Genomic DNA, 20,636 nt, shown 5'->3' with positions numbered 1-20,636 from the left:
AAGCAAGCATATATGAAGAATAGGCAGGAGCCCCCCCAAAATCACCTTCTCCCAAAAGGACCGTTAATGTGATAAGTAGAGGTAAATTACATCAATGGTGTGACGTACACAACAGCCAATAAAGCTTTCAAAGTCACAATTACCCACGGGAAGCGGGTGCGACATGTCTTAGAGGAAGAAAGAATTACGTTTGATGATGTAGATGCAGATGGCGTATTATCCCCACATAACGATGCACTAGTAATATCTCTACTTGTAAATGATAGTAATGTGAAACGAGTTTTGATTGATCCAGGTAGTTCCGTGAACATTATTTTGCTAAGAGTACTACGTGAGATGCAAGCCAAAGATAAATTAATACCAAAGGCGCATACTTTGTCTGGATTTGACAATTCCAGCATAGTGACGAAAGGGGAGGTAAGACTTACAACATTCGCAGAAGGAGTTATTAACGATACAAAGTTTCAGGTGGTAGATATAGACATGGCTTACAATATGATCCTTGGGAGACCATGGATCAACGAGATGGATGTCGTTCCGTCAACCTTGCATCAAGTTATTAAATTTCCATCACCATGGGGAATATGTCAAATCCGTGGGGATCAACATACATCCAGGAGCATCAACTCTGTAGCAGATTCAAGTACGGGAAACAAAGAAAAATAGCAATTACAGAATCCAGTTGAGAGTACCACAACACAAACCTCAACTGAACAAGGACGGACAGATGTGGACTCAAGGCCAAATGCCATTCAAGAACCAGAGGAAAATGAAAATATCAAACAACGATTGAAGAACTAGAAGCTGTAATATTATTTGCATAATGGCTTGAAAGGAAAGTCTACGTAGGGGCCAATCTAAGCCAAGACATGAAAGGTAAGTTGATTGAATTTTTAAAAACTAACGTGGATTGTTTTGCTTGGTCCTACTCTGATATAACAGGAATACCACCGGAGGTAATGACGCACAAATTAAATGAAGACCCATCGTATCCCCCTGTCAAACAAAAGAAGAGAAAGCAAGGAACTTTCAAAAATCAGGTAATTCAAGATGAAGTTCAAAAATTACTAAAGCTTAGGTCTATCCGTAAGGTAAAGTATCCTAATTGGTTAGCCAATACTGTTGTGGTACCGAAGAAGAATGGTAAGTTATGAGTTTGTGTAGATTACACAGACTTTAACAAAGCTTGTCCTAAAGATTCTTTTCCATTACCACATATAGATCAACTAATTGATGCTACTGCAGGACATGAATTGTTAAGCTTTTTAGATGCGTATTCAGGATACAATCAGATCAAAATGGATCTAATAGATGAAGAAAAAACTTCATTTATAACAGACAAGGGGACTTACTGTTATAAAGTAATGCCTTTTGGTCTCAAAAATGCTGGTGCAACATATCAAAGACTAGTGACCAAAATGTTCCAAGAACATTTCGGAAGAACAATGGAGGTCTACATAGATGACATGCTCGTTAAAGCTCAACATTCAGGGGATCATATATCGAATTTGTCTGATACATTTCAGATCTTGCGAGAATTTAAAATGAAATTAAATCCGGAGAAATGTGCATTCGGTGTTGCATCAGGTAAGTTTTTGGGTTTTCTTGTTTCTAACCGTGGTATTGAAGTGAATCCCGCACAAATTAAGGCTATTGAAGAAATTCCTGACATGCTTACAAGTGAAAAAGAAGTGCAGAGGTTGACAGGAAGAATTGCAGCCTTGGGGAGATTCATTTCTAAATCATCAGAAAAGTGCTTTAAGTTCCTTTCAGCTCTTAAAAAGCAAAATCAGTTTGAATGGACTGAGGATTGTCAGCATGCACTCAAAAATTTGAAGACATACCTGTCAAATCCGCCATTACTTGCAAAACCAAAGGCTGGGGAAAGATTGCTCATCTACCTTGCTGTTTCAGAAGTAGCGGTAAGTGCTGTTTTAGTCCGTGAAGACCAAGGTAAATAATCTCCGATCTATTATGTCAGCAAATCTTTATCAGGTACGGAGACGCGATATCCTCAGTTATAAAAGCTAGCACTTGCATTAATCATGGCATCTAGAAAATTAAGGCCTTATTTTCAATATCATCCTATCGCTGTAGTAACTGCTTATCCATTACGCAATATATTACATAAGCATGAGTTGTCAGGTAGGTTAGCCAAATGGACTATAGAATTAAGTGAATATGACATCGCATACCAGCCTAGAACCGCGATAAAATCTCAAGTGTTAGCAGATTTTGTGGCTGATTTTAGCCAAGGAATGCAATTGGAAGCAGAAAAAGAATTATAAGTGTTCAACGAAGACCTTATTTACTGATGGTTCATCTAATGTGAAGGGTGCAGGCTTGGGAATTGTTTTGATACCACCTACGGGTGAAACCATTCGACAAGCCATTAAATGTCATTCTATAACTAACAATGAGGCAGAGTATGAAGCTGTGATTGTAGGTTTAGAACTAGCACGAGAACTCGGCATTAATCAAATTGTGATAAAAAATGATTCACAACTCGTAGTTAATCAAATGCTGGGGACTTATACGGCCAGGGAAGCACGGATGCAACAATACTTAGAGAAGGTATGTGATTTGATCAGACAATTCCAAACCTGGAAAGTTATGCAAATATCAAGAGATGAAAATGTCGAGGTGGATGCCCTAGCCAATCTCGCATCTGTAGCAGACGTGGCAAGCAATGAAAATGCTTCCGTAATTCATCTGTTTCATTTAGTGCTCGATCCAGACAAAAGTGAGGTAAATTTCAATAACTTAACCCGGGATTGGAGGAATGAGATTGTTGCTTTTTTGCAGTATGGAACCGTCCCCGAAGACAAGAAAAAAGCTCACACGCTTCGGAAAAAGGCTGCTCGATATTGTTTAAAGCAAGGCAATATTTGTCGAAAAATGTTCGGTGGTCCCTTAGCAAGGTGCATCGGGTCTTCACAGACGAAATATGTGATGAGAGAAATACATGAAGGGCATTTGGAAATCACGTTGGAGGAAGATCACTAGTAAGAACCATGATTAGGGCAGGTTATTACTGGCCTAAAATGGAAGAAGAAACGGAAAATTTTGTGGCTAAATGTGATAAGTGCCAAAGATACGGTAATAACATGCATAGACCTGCGGAGTTGTTACATCCGGTCATTGCACCGTGCACATTTATGAAATGGGGGATGAATATCGTGGGTCCACTACCACAAGCAAAAGGACAGGTAAAATTCTTGCTTGTACTTACTAACTATTTTACTAAATGGGTGGAAGCAGGAGCATTCAAACAGGTGCGAGAAAAAGAAGTTAGAGATTTTATTTGGCGAAATATCATATGTCGATTCGGTGTGCCAAAGGAAATTGTGTGTGATAATGACCCTCAATTTATAGGCGCAAAAATTACAGAGTTTTTTAAAAGTTGGCAGATCAAAATGATTACATCCACACCTTATCATCTGGTGGGTAATGGACAAGCTGAGTCAACAAACAAAGTCATTATCAACAATTTAAAGAAGAGTTTGGAGGAATCCAAAGGTAATTGGACAGAATTGTTACCTGGTGTTTTATGGGCATACCGCACAACAACAAAAACAAGTATGGGAGAAACACCATTTTTATTGGTTTATGGAGCTGAAACTTTAATTCCAGTTGAGATAGGAGAGCCAAACACAAGGTTTACACAAGCGTCAGAAGAGTCTAATGGCGAAGAAATGCGCATAAATCTTGATCTACTTGAAGGAAAAAGAGAAGCTGCATTAATAAGAACGACAACACAAAAGCAGGTCATAGAACACTACTACAATCGAAAAGCACGCCTAAAATTCTTCAAGATTGGGGACTTCGTCCTCAAAAAGGTTTTTCAATCTACGAAGGCAGCCAATGTGGGAAAATTGAGTCCAACCTGGGAAGGACCCTACATGATTCATAGTATTGCAGGAAAAGGAGCATACGAGCTGGAAACGATAGATGTCAAGATACTACCTTCGCACTGAAATGCCGTCCACCTGAAGAGATACTATTTCTAAGGAATACCCACGGTCAGGTATCCATATTTTAAAATTTTATTTTTGAATTGTTAAAATTTTACTAATGATTTAAGATGATAGGCAAAAAAGCCAGCACGTACTAAATGATGGATCACAACCTGCAAGGCACGTGGAATAAATTAAAATTCCCGGTCTAGGGTTACAACTATTCTGATAGAAATTCAGACGGGTTAAGCAGTCTTCATCTATAATCGCACCTCCGAGTCCCGTATGTTTTTCCTTTTCAGGAAAAGGACCAAATGAGAGGAACAATCAAGTGCTCGAGACTTCATACTTCAATGCTCAAACACCTGGGGGACTATATAATATATGTGTATAAAGAAGGCAAAGAAGATTGGTAAATAATCAAAGTTCAAGCCTGAGAAGTTTACTCATTGAGTGAGAGCAAAGTCACGAGCTAAAGCCAAAGAAGAACCTTATCATAGTTAGGGTAAAGGCAATGTACTGAAATGGGTTATAAGTAAAAACCTTGTATTCATTTTCTTTTTTGAAATCTGTTATAAGGAAAATAGTTGCGAGAAAATTATAGAAGTAATTTAAATACATGTAAAGTGTTGTTTCAAACTTGACAAAGTTCAAATAAAAACTTGCCGAAGTTATTCCAAAAAACATGTGTATTCCTATTTCTTTTATCGTATATTAACACCATTATGAAGTTGAGACGTCTTCTTCATTAAGTGTCGAATATAAAAGGGCCCTCTTTTATAAAATTCATGATTAATTCAAGTATTCATGAAGTTAACAGAAGCATTTTTGAAGGATAAAAATGCAAGTTATTCAGTAAGTCCTTAAAAATAAAGGCAAGAATAAACAAAACAGAAGTTCAAACAGCAGCGGGAACTTCTTAATATTAAAGAGTTTAGACTAAGTATGAACTTAGTCATAAACCAAAATTTGTTTATACAAAGTGCCCCATAAAAGGACTGGTGACTTAATGTTTTCAACAAACCCTTAAAAATATCAAGGGTCACAATCACATACCACCAAAAACAAAAAAACAAAAGAATTCAAACAACATAAACTTTTCACTGAGAAGATGAAGGGACTGAAGCAGGGTCATCAGCAGCAGCGGGCTCAACTTTACTTGAAGGAGTGGGGATACCCGTATTATCTTCAACATTTTCAGAAACTTCAGCCACGGGAGAAGAAAAATTTTGGTTCTGTTGAGTCTTCTCAATAGTCTCTTTGATCTTGGCTAACTCAGATTCCAAGTTAAAATTCTCCTGGCTAACTTCAACAAGGGTATCATGGTGAGAATTTAAAAATGCCTAACTCACTTCAATGGCAGTTTAATCTTCAAGGATCTCATAATCTCTTTCCCAATCAGCAATTTCATTTTTTAACTTTACATTTTTAGCCAAGACAGATTTATAAGAACTTTGAAGAGAAGCGTGGGAACTCTCTAAAGAGCAACCCTTATCAGAAGATACCCGGAGGTGTTCTTGAGTTTTAGTCAAATTTTGCACGAGTTCACCAGCATATGCTTCTTTTTCACTCAAGAGAGCTCTCAACTCTCTAATTTCTTCACTTGCCTTGGACAATTGCTCGGAAAAAGAGGTTTCCAGACGAACCTTTTCCTTACTTGCTTGATTTGAAGAAGCTTTTTCAACTGCCAACTCTGAAGTCAAAGCCCGTACCTGCTGCTCTAAGGTACTTTTACTTTCTTCTAAAGTTTCCATGTCGATCTGAAGACTTTCACACCATTCCTTCCAATTATCTGCCTCCACTTGGTAGTCACGCACTAATTGCTCTGAGAGGGTAACCCTTTTCATCATCTCCATGCCAATTAGATTGACCTAGGAAAAAGAGAGGGGGAAAAATGAGAATCCTGAAGATAGAAAAATGACAAAGTAAAGCTTGAAAAAGGAATACCTTTAAAGAAGCATGCACTATATCATTCATCAAGGTCACAGAAATATGGCTATCAAGCTTAGATCTCTCAACTGGACCAATCAAAGGCTTTAGCCACCATCAGCTTGACCTGATTTCCTTAAAAGGTTATCCTCAGCGGGGACTTAAATGGTAACTCGCCTCATAGTATCACTCCTACTTGAAGAACTAACCTCTGTGTAAGGAGCAGTTGAAGGAGGAGTAGTCGAGGGAGGAACTGTGGAAGCAGTCATAATAGCCTGGGGAGGAACTGTAATATCCACGACCGGCAAAGGAGGAATCACAAGAACGGGAGTAGAAAAAGAAGCAAGAGGTGCTTCATCAGAAATCGGACCTAAATTTTCACCATCAAACCCACGGTTAAAAAGTTGCTCAACTGAATCATGAGCAGCAACGTGGACTTCATTATCAGGAATCATCACTGGGGCTTCAATAAACTCAGTAAGAGGAACAGAACGAGGGGGATGCTTCATCATCATAAATGATTCGCCTACGAGCTCGTGGCCTTTTTACCAAGGAACCCCCATCTTCCTTTTCTTCAGAATCTTGGTCACTAGCAACTTTCCCTTTCGATGAAGAACTCAAGATTATCTCTTGGGATCTTTCCAAAGAAATACGAGAAGCCACGACCGCCTCGGCACTAATCCCTCGAACAACATATCCTGATAAAAAGAAGGATTAAAATAAGTTTTGGGAAAAACAATAAAGAGTTAAATAAAAAAACTCTTACCATGAGTTTTCACTTTCCAACCAAATCATTGGGAAAGATGCTTCCAAGATCTACCCTCTATTGAGGTTGTATTCAGTAACCTTCCTACCCAACCATGGAAATTGGGAATTTCTTCAACAATTCCCATAGTTGCTAAAAAGAAAAAGGAAAATGAGAATATAGAACATCAAAATTGAAGAAAAAGGTACGAGAAAGTTATTAAAAAAGAAAACTCACGTGCAAAATTCCACTTCTCAGGGAAGGGGACATTTTCATCACCCACTAAACCAACGGTGGGGGCAGCAACAAACCTGGCATACCAGACACGGTCTCTGTCATCCTCTGGACTAACCAGAACCCTTTTGCTCCTAGATACTAAAGTAAAAATGCCTTGGCGGAAAAGTCTGGGAGAGTAAAGGTGAATTAAATGAGCCAAAGTGAAAGGCACACCGACCATGTTTGTCAAATGCCTCAAATAGGCAACAACCCTCCACACTATAGGGCCAATTTGACTTAAGCAAACATCGAAAAAATGACAGAATTTGAGAATAACAGGATCAATAGCAGGTTTGAATCCTAATGTGAAAGGGTATGTATAAACAAAGGAAAATCCAATTAAATAAGAGGTGATTCTTTGATTCGCGTTGGGAATTATGATAGGGAAGTCATGACTCCAATAACAGTCTTTACGAACTAAAGAAATCAGACCCTCTGTGATCTGAGTTGGATAGATATCAGCACGATCTAAAGAGGATACTTGATACCTAAGGGACTCCCTATCATTGTAAAAAGATAGTTCCGCAGGAACTATTTCTTCTACGGTAGGTTCACGAACAGGTTCAGCGGGTTCCTTACCTATGGAAGAAGATCTTTGTGAGAAAGAACCTCTGGTTCTAAAGGAAGGACTGGAACTAGATGAAGGAAGAGAAGAACCACGTACAGAAGAAGACCCTAAATTACGAAGTCTACCTCCTCTTTACTCCTGCTAGGGGCAAGAGGGAAGTTATCAACTATGGGGACTCTTCTAGGGTTAGAGTTTGGTGAAGATATGATAGTACGAGGAAGAAGTAAATAAAAATTCAAGAATTGAATGTTGAGGGAACTTTATGTGATAAGGATAAAGACGAAAACTATGTTTATACTTGGAAGCAACCGTCAAAGGAAAATGTGCAATGATGAAAAGGTCATAATGAAAACTGTTGCTTCGTGATTAGTGAAGCCGTAAAAAAGCCCTAAAAAGTGCTGCAAAGTTGCAGGGCCAATAAAAGGGTGCCACGTGTAATAAGCATTAAATGGAAGTGACAAATGAAGCGTCGATTTTACCGTAGCATTAATAGCGGCAACATTCCCGCTTTAATAAAATCCACTTCCCAAATATTCTACTGATGAATAAATGGTAAGTTGGGGGACTATCTGTATTGGGAAATTCGAGTTTACATATTGAAGTGATTGGAAGATGACGTGTCATGACACGAAGGCTGGTCAAAGAGTGATGATTGGCAAAGAGGCACTAGTTGCAATATATACGAGCAGAAGGTACAAGTAGAGGCACGAGCAACTATTCAAAAGACTCAACACTCGTACCTATTTATACTCAAAAATCATGGAGAATGAATCTGACAACATAAGAAAGTACATATACAGTATTTAATAAGCAGTAAATACTAAAAACGTTATAGAATCTGTATTAAATTATAATGATTATGTAACGTAGCATTTAATGCCTTTAATTGTCTATAATGAGCTAATTATAACAAAGGCAAAACGTATATCTTTAAGATAGCTATAAAAAGGAGAAAATGGATCATTTGTAAGGACACGAAAGATCATCTGAATATACTGGTTTACTTTGTTTTCTTCTGTCTATCTTATTGTTAGCAAAATCACTTTCCTTTATTCAATTTTGATTATCAGTAACCCGTGTTCTTCTAAATTAAAGCTTTAACTGAAATTCTACTTTTTGGTTAAACAGATTTTCTAGGTGTTAATAATGCTTTTATGATGAAAACTACAAACGCCAGAAATCTTGAGAACCATGACCCTCCCTTCAAGCCCCAACACCACAACTCCTTCGGCCCTTCATGACATAACAATTTATGTCTTTTTTCTTTTTGCTGAATAAGAACTATCTATGTTGTGAACATGTGATATCCTCAAAAATGAAATAATTGTGGAGTTAATTTCTACGAGAAATAAGAAGCTCAAATTAGTTAGCAACAATATTATTAGGCAAAAAACTGTCAGGTTAAGTTAAGAATGAACATCCGATTCATATACATAAATCACGTAATCCATCTTTAATTAGGTGAATTAAGCAAACAAAAGAAAAGGAACAGAACAGGACCTAAGAAATAGTGTTTTAAAAGGCTTTCTTGGGTCTCGGGCTCACCCGGCCGGGCGGGGCGCTATCAAAACGTCCCGAGGCTCATTGTGAGTCTTAATTCTGTGAGGCTTACGTCCCAAGCACCCGATTATACTGAACGCTCGGGGGCTCACCTAGTAGTTCTTAATACAAATTATGCGTCTAATTACCTAATTAGCACTATTGACCCTTAAAATTCTTTAGCAAATGAATGATTAAAGTTCTATTCATCTATAAAAATATGAAGATGAGACTAACTCAAAATAATGAGCCATAGTATTATATATTAATTAACTGAGAATATCGTAAGGGTGAGTATCATTTGAAGAGCCTAAATTTGCATATTCGCTTCCTATAGATCTTCATATCTTAATTCTATGTCTCTCAAAATTATTAAACTTTAATTATTTTGCTATTTGAAAATAATTTTATATTTACTCGTAAGGAGTAATATTTTAAATTACAGTTTTGATGAAATTTAATGTTTTGATAATATTTTTTAAAATATTATAATTTTTAAATCGTTTGAATGATAAGACGTTTTAGTTGATTTTTATCTCATAGTAACTTTAACACTATTTCATTATTTATGTTTATAAAAAATGCTAGATATTTTATTTTTATAATTTTTTATTTCCTTATAATTTTCATAAATTTTTAATGTATTTCATATATTTTTGTGTGATTATTTTGCAATTTTATTAATTTATAAATTAAAAAATTTCAAGATTCATGGGCTTACGCCTCATATTCATGTAAAGCAAAATGCCCGCCTTACGCTATCACCTTTTAAAACACTACTAAGAATAAGCAAAGAGAAAGGAGATGGCCAAAATGGGACCACCTTACTAAATTTAAGTCAAATAATGAAGATTGGCGAGGAAAAAAATAGATTATGCAATTCACTTGAAGTTTCCTAAATTCCCTTGCGCAATGTGGCTGCCATTGATTGGTCCATTTATATGCGAAGAATATTCCGAATTCACAAATCTTCTGGCATCATTCAACGAACTAGTCTGATTAATTGAGATGAGTATATGGTTGTGGTTCATCTTGTGTTTTCTAGAGCACTTGTGTTCAGAGGCGGACCCAGGATTTAAGCGACGCGGGAGCACCACCACTTTTAGATATGATAATTATTAACGGCAAAGTTTGACGTACCAAATCTTTGAAAACATAATAATTATGATACATATCAAGAAAATAAAGTTTAATATTTACTAACATAACTAATTTGGTACTAATATAAGATCATCCGTTCATGTTTAAACTCATTGTATTTATAATATGTGCAAACTGTGCAAAGTTTGAACTAAATTCTTGTATAGAATATCCCAATGTGATTCTAGTTAATTAAATATTAATTAGTTAAATGCTTAGGTATCACTAATTAGAATTTAGAAAGTATATATCTTGCTGATGCATAAAAAATTATAAGCCACTTGCAAATTTTCATATGGAAAACACACATCAAGTTGTCCAAGTTATTTTGCATTTTACTATCTTCAAAAGGTAAATTTTATTAGTAATTATGTGAATCCAACCGCACTCTCATTCTTGTAAAATAATATGTTTAACTTCCCCACCAAGCTTAGTTCTTTAATTTACCTCTTTTAATTTTCCTCTAGATAAAAATTTTAAAGAAAGAGAAAGTTCTAAACAAGGGGGAATATAAAAAAGAATAAAATAAATTAATACTAAACTAATTAAAAACAAGATAAAAGAAAAAAAATACTCCAATTAACTACGAGGGAGTAGTAGTAACTAGTAAGGTAACAAAACGGAGTAGTAAGTATAGTTGAATTAAGAAAAGTAACACCAAAAACAGGAAGAAACAAAAAAGAACTTAAAAAAATAAGACGACTTGTAGATGGGATTCAATCCCTGGTATACAGGGGGTTGCGATCTGCCACTGTCCACAAATGCCAGTTCTACTGTGCAGCTTTTGTGTTTTGAGGGGGCCAAAGAAATTATATGAGGGGTCCTCACAATACATATAAATATATATAGTAGTAGATAGATACAAGATTTTTTTCGAGGCTAACGGGGTTCGTGAACCCTCAACCCCCAGTGTAGGTCTCTGTCTCTGCTTGTGTTTGCTGAGTCAAATTCAGTTGTCCGGAAACTACTTTTCAAACAGATGATTCATCAACTTATAATTTGAACAGTCAGTTCTTTTTGCAATATAATATTATTACTTCTCAATATTACTTCAATATTTCTAATCTAATGGTAGAACATGATTACTTTGAACCATCAAAGCAACAGAGATAGACCCCATACATGTTTTTCACTAGTAACTTAATTCCACATGCAGTTTTGGGAAAAATGCAGTTTGCGGTTCAGTAATCTTGTTTAGCTACTAGCCAGCTACATCCTAAAGAAGCAGAGGTAAGATTGTTTAATTAGGGTGGAGTAATTTGTGCTAATTACGCCCATAATTCTTATCAATATAATCTGAAATCAAAATAGATGTATGTAGATCAATACTTGGTGAAATTCCTAAAAACTTTAGGATTCAATAGTCAAGACTGTCGCCTAGTAGGCAACAAACCTAGAAATTTTGAGAACCGTGACCCACTCTTTATTACAGCAACAAATCACGCTATCTTCCTTAATCACATCAGCATCCTTCAGAATATTCCAGTAAAAGTTATTAAAGTTGTTCATTACTCATTAGTCGGCAGTCAATTGCTCATCCTCAACTACTCTATTTTCCTTTAGGATAATGTTTTGGTCGGTTTACGTTACTAAAAATTACTCCTATTTCTTTATCCTTAAACGCTCCCAATCTAAATTAACCCCACTTGTCAATTCTTTTTAAGTGTTATGACCAACTAACATAACTACTGCACAATAATAAAGAGGACCAAAAATAAATAGTACAAAGTCAGGAAAAGTAGCTCAAAGCCAACGTGGCAAATCTTCGTCCTTAACTCTACTACGTGGCGACATTTCACAGCCCGGGGGTTAACGCGCTCTACAAAGTGGGCCGCTTGTGGGCCATATCTAACTTCCAAAAACAGCTATGGGCCCTACTTCATTGAAGGACATTTCAATAGATAGCCCCCACCGACGAGCTATGAGGGGTACCACGCGGCATGAAGCAGCCACGTGGCTGCATGTTTGATGACTTTGACACCATAATTTTGATCCTAAAATGGATTGTGGTCGGCGACGGTTGCAACATTGTCAAAAGTCAAAAAACGCTTGTTGTGGGTAAAAGATTTTGTAGTTATTGTACATAAACAGAAAAAGGAAATATATCTTCATAAAAGAATAGTAAATTTCACGCGAGCATATTACATAAGGTAACGTAATATGAACTGTTCGAAATCAAATCTTCTATATCTATTCTTAAATTTTTCATTTGGTGTTTGTATTGATTATTCGTAAAATGATAAAGTTAAATTTGTAACGTGGTTGATAGGCAAGCGAATCGATTTGATCTAAAAATGATAAAAAAAAATAGGATTAAAATTAAGATTTAACGATTGAAATTAAGGAAGGTAACAAGCCTGGATCCGAACTCGACCTTTCCGATAGCAAAAGTGAAAGTAAAGACAAGGCAATGATGAAGTTGTTAAATTGAGAGCTTAATAATAAAATATGAGAGCAAAATAGTAAAGTATGGCTTTTGCGTGCAGAATGTTTCATATTCCTACAATGGTTGTACTAACTCTACTATTTATAGCTCTACTTAGAGAAACAAGATCCTATGATTAAGCATCTTCTTTAAATGAGAATCCAAGTGTCATTGAATATATAACGGCAGACCATGAATGCAAATATTCTCTTTAACAGATGCTCATTTAACGCTAGCAAAAATTCTCCCATTGAATGATGTCCGATGGCAAACCTTTGAACTTCTACTGCCGACAACGTTCCTTTCAGAATCCACCCGGTACCGATCACACATGTCGCATTCAGTATTAATTATTTCCCGACTCATCCTTTGCCTATCTTCAGTTCCACGTGTCATCTTACCATTCGATCACTTATTATCGACCAATTTTATCCCATACAGATAATCCCCCTACTTTTTGGTGACGCAGCTTAGTGTTGCTGGGAAGTAGGTAAAGATTTCTTGCTTGGCGGGAAAGTTCTTAAACAATCTCTGACACTTGAAAGGATGCATGTCTTCTCACAATTAATACCTTGACCACGTGTTGCCCCACGATACAACAAATATTCTTATCGTTTTTCGAGGTAATTATGACCACAATTTTTGTCGTCTATAACTTCTCTGTTACTCATCTTTTTTACTTCTTCTCTCCCACAACTTTCATAAGTCTTCCCTTTTTCTTTACATTTGCTTAGAAACCTTTCACAGCCTTCAACTTTCTCAGCAAGAAATTTTATTTTACAAACCTCTTACCACCATGTCTTCATACACTACTTCCATCGATAATACCGATCTTTTCTTCGGTGGAGGCCCAAAGAAAAATAAAAACAAGAAGGTTGACATTGAGTCTGAACCTCCAACTATTAGCACCATCATACCTCTTCAGCTCAGCACTACAAACGACCTTCAAGAAAAAGCTCCTTGTGCAACTTCTCAAGACTATCAGTTATGGCCAGTTCGCAGGTATCCCTCCTCCATTCGCCATTCTAGTATTCCAACTGTGAAAGAGGACTGTAACTACCCAATATTAAAATCCCCGCCCCGGATATGGTAGAGCGAGTTACCCACTCCAAGGAGGGGTTTACGTATCTATATGTATTTTTTTAACTTGGGTCCATTCTCTTTGGAGTCAAGTGAAGGGCTCGACCCATTATTTTTGGAGTTTTGCCACTGTTATCAGGTCTACTTAGCACAACTAGGTGCATCTATATGGTGGACAGTGGCCTACCTTTGTCAATTTTGTATTGAGACCGCGGAAACCCTAACTCTTGCACATATAATGAACTTTCACTCTCCCAAGATTTTCCGTGATGGAGTAATAAACTTTAGCAAGCATGGCCACCACGCTCTCCTCAGTAGCATAGACGACAACAATGACTGTGGATAGATGGAACGGTTCATCGTTATTACTACTAGGGACATCATCTCGACCATAACTCCGGCCTTTCCCGAGTTGTGGAACCTTTTTTGTAAGTTTTCAGTTTTCTGCTTTCTTTAACTGTGAAAAGATCATTTCCCACTTTTGCTGATTTATGTTTCCTTCATTTCAGCTACCCGATGGGAACCGTCACGGATTCAAGGCCTGGACCAATGAGTTTAGAAAATTCTAAAAATTACTACTCTAGAATCCTGACTGTGGAAGGAGATGGCCCCCAAATACGGGTGGAAGGACAAGAACCATGGTAAGCCATGTCCTTTTTTCTTTTATACTTGTTCGAACACAAGAAATCTCATTAATAAGTTGCTAAAACCATTTTTGATTGATATAGGGTTTCCGAGGGGCTATGTCATCTACCCCAAAGTCGGCGCCTTAGATGACCCCGAAGAGGCCAAGAGGGTGTTGCAAAATGCCCTTTCCCAAATATAGCTCATGGATTTTCCTGAGCCTCTGGTGAGGGCACCTCCTCTCGAAGTCCCAAACCCAAGAACAAGAAATCGAAGAAGAGACGTTCCTTCTCAGCTGGGACTAAATAGAAGAGGGTAAAGAAGACACCAACCGAGCCGGCCACAGTACCTACAGTAGACCTTGATGACGAAGGAGAAGCCAATGATGAATAGGCTTCCCTTCTCATGAGAAAAGGATATTCATCAGCTCAACTGGATGCTCAGCCGGGAGAGATCCAAAACCCATTGTCAAATGAAGTGGAGGCACTTTGGGGTGAGATGGGATTGGTCGAGAATGTTGACTCTCGTTTCCCGGCCCCCATTGTTGTCTCCAGCCAAATGAGTTCGAACCTCAAGCTCTTTCTGCCTTCAAATACTAAGCAAACAACAATCACCATCCCTTCTGCCACAACCGCTTCTTCTCCTTCTACGCCAATAACTTCATGCCTACCGACACCAGTTGATTCTCCACTACCAGCACCAACTGCATCTCCTCCACCGGCATCAGCCAATCGAGAAAGGGATGTTTCTCGTTCTCGTTCTCCTGACTATGGGAACTTGATGAGCACCTATGCTATGCCTTCTCAGGATCCGCAATGAAGGTGAAACACCACTCTTTCAATCTCGGAGGAGTTCCATGTCCTCTCCAAGACGGTGGAGCTTGCTAATTACATAAAGCCGCTGGCTTCACCGAAGAATTGGAATAAAACGTGCTCCATTTCTGGAGAGTGTTTGATAAATAATTACATGCAGAGTGCATCACATGTATCATACTAGTTTTCCTCCTATCTTTTTTTCTGCTTACATGTTGTAATTGTAATCCTAACTTCAACCTTCTCTTTATAGGCCAGCCTTCTTGCTTCCGAAGACCTGCAAAGGTTAATCCTTGATAAACAAGGATTTGCTTCCGAGCGGGATCAACTCTTAGCTGAAATGAACTATCTTGTCGCGCGTCTCCCGGTGCTAGAGGCAAAAGTTGCAGAGATCGAATAGCATGTGGCTCAGTTACAGCAGAGCGAGCAATATAGAATGTCCCACAACCAAAAAATGCCAAATTACATGAAAATCTACAAGAAGCTAAGGCTAAGTGGGGCCGAACTTCACGATGCTACCATCACCGCTGCAGAGCGCGAGTCTACCTTCGAGGAGCAAATTAAAAATATGAAGGCGGACTTAAGCTCCACAACCAAGGAGGCCAATGCTGTCGAGGAGAAGAGGGCCAAAATGGAAGAGAGGCTCAAGAGGGTCATGGAGGAAAAATGGCTTCACTCAACTACAAATGTTGAGCTTGACTCCTGCCTCATCGCCATGAAAGCTGATAAGGAAGGACTTCAGACCGAAATTGATAAACTCTAAGCTCAAATCTAGTATCAAGAAAATTACCTCATCTTCGAAAAGACCTATGCCATGTACCATATAAAAAGGAAGACTTTGGAAGAAGCCAAATCGTGCATTGTTGATATCAGTGATTGCATTGCCAAAGCTCGAGAACTGGAGTTAACTGCCTGCGAGAAACGTCCCGCTCGACCCATTTCAACAGACTCTTCAAATACTGGTTCTGAGTATTCGGGAACCGAAGGGGAGACTGAAGAAGATGGAGGCCCTAAACTGGTAGTGGATACGCCTTCCTCTACCGAGGGAAACGTAGATTCTTCTCTCTCTTCGGGTTATGACAGCAATGATATATAATTAAATTTTTTTATATTTTGTAATTATGTTAAACGTAGATTCTTCTCTCTCTTCGGACAAATAATAGAATTGTTTGCTTAAGTGTTGCGAAAAAAATATCCTTTTTATGTTTGATTAAAGCTTCAGGCATATTTGTTTATCCGATAGCTTTTGATTTCGAGCATAAATTCTTTCGAAATCTACCCTTTACTATGAGGGTTTCATAATAGAGGGCCCTTGTGCTTATGGTTCTCTTGAAGAGGACGTATCATGTTCATTCTGGCATAAGCATTTGAAGTTTTTGTTAACTTTTAAACAATAAAATTAACTCATCATTTGGACAAGAAATAAGATAAAAATAAAAAAGACTTTATCTTATTTCTTCTATTTTTAACAGCTTGTTTGGATGATTGTTACCTATTATATTGTATCGTATTGTTATTTTAACTACGACGTTTGTTTTAGTTGTTACTTAAATTTTATTGTATCGTATCGTTAAGTCCATCGTTACGTAACGACGAAATGTGCCACTTTATGAAACGACTGATTTGGTGTGGTTGCATCGTTATCTTGTCTTTTTCTCTCATATCACCCTTCATTATTGTTAAATAATTTTATTTTATCATTTACCCTACCTTTTACTCCCTCCGTTCCAATTTATGCAAACCTGTTTGACTGGGCACGAAGTTTAAGAAAAAATAAAACTTTTGGAATTTGTGGTCTTAAACAAGTGAAAAAAGGCCTAGAGTATTTGTGTGGTTATAAAAGCTTCTCATTAAGGGTAGAATTGTAAGTTTAAGCTAAATTGTTACCAAATTTAGAAATGGATCATTCTTTGGAGCGGACCAAAAAGGAAATAGGTTCACATAAACTGGAACAGGGGGAGTATATAATAACCTCGTATCATTATTTTTCTTTATAATATTGCAAGTTCATTCTTCATATTGCTAATGCGTGATATCATGAAATAATAGCAAATGATACAATCTATCAAAACATTGTATTCATAAAACGATATAGTACAATACAATACAATACAATACAATACAATATGATACGATACATTATGAAACGACATGTAACAACCATCCAAATAAGCTGTAGAAGTATAGAGGCATTCGTTTTCTTAAGTAAATAAAGCTTCCAATACATGTGGCTAACTTGTACAACTTATTTCTACGAGACTGATCATGCAGTGCCCGGTCCTGATGAAACATTGATCCCGGTGCTCCTTGTCCCCATTTTCGTGGAACTTCTAGTGTCGTATCAAATATTATCCCCCCGAGTGTTTGAATGCGAAGCATGCGAATTCGAGCACTTGAAGTCTTGTACCCAAATTACTGTTTCATCGGTGGAGATAACTTGTGAATAGTTAAATAATCTTTTTTTTAATAATGGAAGGTAAGGCTTGCCATCGAGCCAAAGATTATTTAACTATCTATATAGCTATTTACCATCGATGTGAAAATTTTAGTGCCTTGATATTTAAAGGTCTTTCCTTTGCTGATGACGCTTCCTTCGTAGTATGTTTTTCGTTGCTTCCTCGTTACAAACCTTGCCAGAAAAACCCGATTGGGACAAAAACTGGTCGAATGAAAAAATAGTGTAGCACATACTTTCAGTATTGGCAGGAACCATCAGCAATAAAAACTTTTGAGGTGAGTCACGTTCCAATTACTGGGCAATTTAACTCCATCTTGATTTACGAACTTATATGATCCCTTACTGGTGATAGTTGAAACTCGATAAGGACCTTCCCATGTTGGTCCCAGGTTTTTGGCATTGACTTCCCGAGTGCTCTGAGTCAGCTTCCTCAAAACCAAATCTCCTACTTTGAAATAACGAAGATTGGCCCTACGATTATAATATCTTTCCATCATTTGCTTTTGAGCCACCACCCTCACATATGCGAAGTCCCGGTGTTCATCAAGCTAGTCCAGCTTCACCAGCAATGATTCATTTTTTGCCTCTTTGTTTACTCGGGAAAACCATAAAGTCGGCTCCCCCACTTCTACTGGTATTAGAGACTTCGCGTCGTACATGAGTGAGAAGGGTGTTTCTCCCGTGCTCGACTTCGCCCTTGTCCTAAATGCCCATAGCACTCCCAGTATCTCATCAGGCCACTTGCCCTTAGCATCTTCTAACTTCTTCTTAAGGTTCTAAAGAATTACCTTGTTGGTTGATTCCGCATGTCCGTTAGCACTTGGGTGTTATGGTGACGACGAAATTCTCTTGATATTTAACCCTTCCAAAAACTTTGTGACTTTTTAACCTATGAACTACGGCCCGTTGTCACAGCGATTTCCTTCGGTATGCCAAATCATAAATTATATGGTCCCATATGAAGTCTACTATTTGGCTTTCACTGATCTTTTGGTAAGGACCTGCTTCAACCCATTTGGTGAAGTAATCAGTTAAAACTAAAAGAAATCTTACCTTTTTGGGGTCTGGTGGTAGAGGACAAACTATATCCACCCCCCATTTCATTAATGGCCATGAGGAAAATATCGAATGGAAAAGTTCTGCTGGTTGGTGTACCAACTGCGCATGACGTTAACATTTGTCACATTTTCGAACAAATGCCTTTATGTCCTGTTCCACACGGTCCCAGTAGTAACCTGCCCTGATTAGCTTTAGAACTAACGAGTCTACACCAGAATGATTCCCAAAAACTCCTTCGTGGACTTACCTCATCATGTAGTCTACCTCTGTGGTCCATAGACACCGGTCCAATAGTCCTTGGAACGACCTTTTGTATAACTGCACATCTACGGGGCAGTACCAAGCTGCTTTGGTCCGCAGTGCCCGGAATGCCATTGGGTCCTCGGGTGATTTACCATGCCAGAGATACTTGATGAACTCGTTCCTCCAGTCCCAAACCAAGTTGGTCAAATTTACCTCGCAGTAGCCATCCACGTCCAACATCGAATGTAAAAGTTGAACGACTGTACCAGAATGAGGTCCTTTCGTTTTCGTGGACGACCCCAAAATTAGCCAATGCATCTGCTTCCACATTTTCTTCCATTGGAATGTGGATGATTGTCCATTCCCTGAATCGTGCAAGCAACGCGTGAACCTTGTTCAAATACTGTTGCATGCATTCTTCCTTTGCATCGAAAATCCCATACATTTGGCTTACTACCAGCTGGGAGTCGCATTTCACTTCGATGACCTCGGAGCCTAGTCCCTAGGATTGTTCCAGTCCTCCAACCAAAGCCTCATACTCTGCTTCATTGTTAGTTAACGGAACAGTTTAAATGGACGGCCTCAGAATTTCCCCCGAGGGCGTTATTAGAACTACCTCAAGACCGGGCCCTTTTACATTGGAAGTTCCATACGTAAATAAGGTACAAACTCCCAATGCCATTTCTGACATCAGCTCTACGTTCTTAGCAACCAAGGTCATTAACCCACGACTTAAATTCGGCCACAAAATTGACCAAAACTTGTGACTTGATATCAGTCCTAAGCTTGTACTCATTGTCAAATTCATTAATTTTCACTGCCAATTTAGCCAAACAGCTTGAAAATTCAGGCTTGTGAAGGACATTCCTTAAGCGAAAGATTGTCACAACGGCTATCGGGTGGCATTAAAAACAAATATTAAGCTTTTGGGAGGCAACTAAGAGAGCTATGGTGAGCTTTTCGAGGTGCGGAAAATGAGTCTCCGCTCTCGAAAATAATTTACTACTATAATAAACAGGATATTGCATACCTTCTTTTTCTTGGACCAAAATGGCACTTGCCGCTTCTTCCAAGACCGCTAAATTTATTAATAACTGCTCACCTTCCCCCAGTTTTGGCAGTAACATGGGGCTGGATAGTTACCTTTTTAGGTCTTTCAATGCCTGTTGGCTTTCAGAGTCCATTCGAAATCTTTCTTCTTTTTCAGAAGCGAAAAGAAGTGATGGCACTTCTTTGAGGATCTTGAGATGAATCTGTTTAGAACTCCCAACCTTTCGGTAGCCTTTGTACTTCCTTCACACTTGTTAATTGGTCCATAATGTCCTCGATAGCTTTGATCTTGTCGGAATTTACCTCTATCCCTCTTTGCGAGACCAGAAACCCCAAGAACTTACAAGAACCAACCTCGAACGCGTATTTCTCTGGGTTGAGTTTCATGTTATGCTCCTCAGAATATCGAAAGTCTCTTAGTGATGTTTCAAATTCTCTCCTTCATTTATAGACTTGACTAACATGCCATCAATATATACTTCCACTAGTTTGCCTATCCGATCCTCAAGCATTTTATTAACGAGCCTCTGATAAGTGGCTCCAACATTCTTAAGCCTAAAAGGCAACACATTATAGCAATATAAGCCAAAGTTTATTATAAAAGAAGTTTTTCCTAATCCTCCGGATTCATTTTTATTTGAATTTACCCATACTAAGCATCAAGGAAACTCATTAGCTCGTGTCCGACCATCACAACAATCATTTGATCAATGTTTGGTAATGGGAAAGAGT

The 20,636-nt window shown here is 38.1% G+C and overlaps 2 protein-coding genes across 2 annotated transcripts; both read left to right on the top strand.

Annotated features, from left to right (window-relative positions):
* The first annotated feature begins 1,364 nt into the window (after positions 1-1,364).
* Positions 1,365-3,006, top strand: LOC138885181 (uncharacterized). The gene is made up of 2 exons (XM_070166091.1): positions 1,365-1,953; positions 2,252-3,006. Exons 1-2 carry the CDS (start codon positions 1,365-1,367, stop codon positions 3,004-3,006), a joined length of 1,344 nt encoding a protein of 447 aa, XP_070022192.1.
* Positions 3,007-3,581: 575 nt separating this feature from the next.
* On the top strand, positions 3,582-3,977 carry LOC138885180 (uncharacterized). Its single transcript, XM_070166090.1, has one exon. The coding sequence runs from the start codon at positions 3,582-3,584 to the stop codon at positions 3,975-3,977; it is 396 nt and encodes a 131-aa protein (XP_070022191.1).
* Positions 3,978-20,636: the final 16,659 nt, after the last annotated feature.

The sequence above is a fragment of the Nicotiana sylvestris genome, chromosome 2, assembly GCF_000393655.2.
Source record: "Nicotiana sylvestris chromosome 2, ASM39365v2, whole genome shotgun sequence".
Classification (NCBI taxonomy): domain Eukaryota; kingdom Viridiplantae; phylum Streptophyta; class Magnoliopsida; order Solanales; family Solanaceae; genus Nicotiana; species Nicotiana sylvestris.
This window is presented reverse-complemented; position numbering and strand designations above follow the sequence as displayed.

Bases quoted from the DNA above. Each gene is read 5' to 3' on its own strand.
- LOC138885181 (XM_070166091.1), top strand. From the start codon at position 1,365: ATGCCTTTTGGTCTCAAAAATGCTGGTGCAACATATCAAAGACTAGTG. The intron at 1,954-2,251 runs GTAAATAATCTC...GGCTGATTTTAG, and splicing joins TTTAGTCCGTGAAGACCAAG to CCAAGGAATGCAATTGGAAG.
- LOC138885180 (XM_070166090.1), top strand. From the start codon at position 3,582: ATGGGAGAAACACCATTTTTATTGGTTTATGGAGCTGAAACTTTAATT.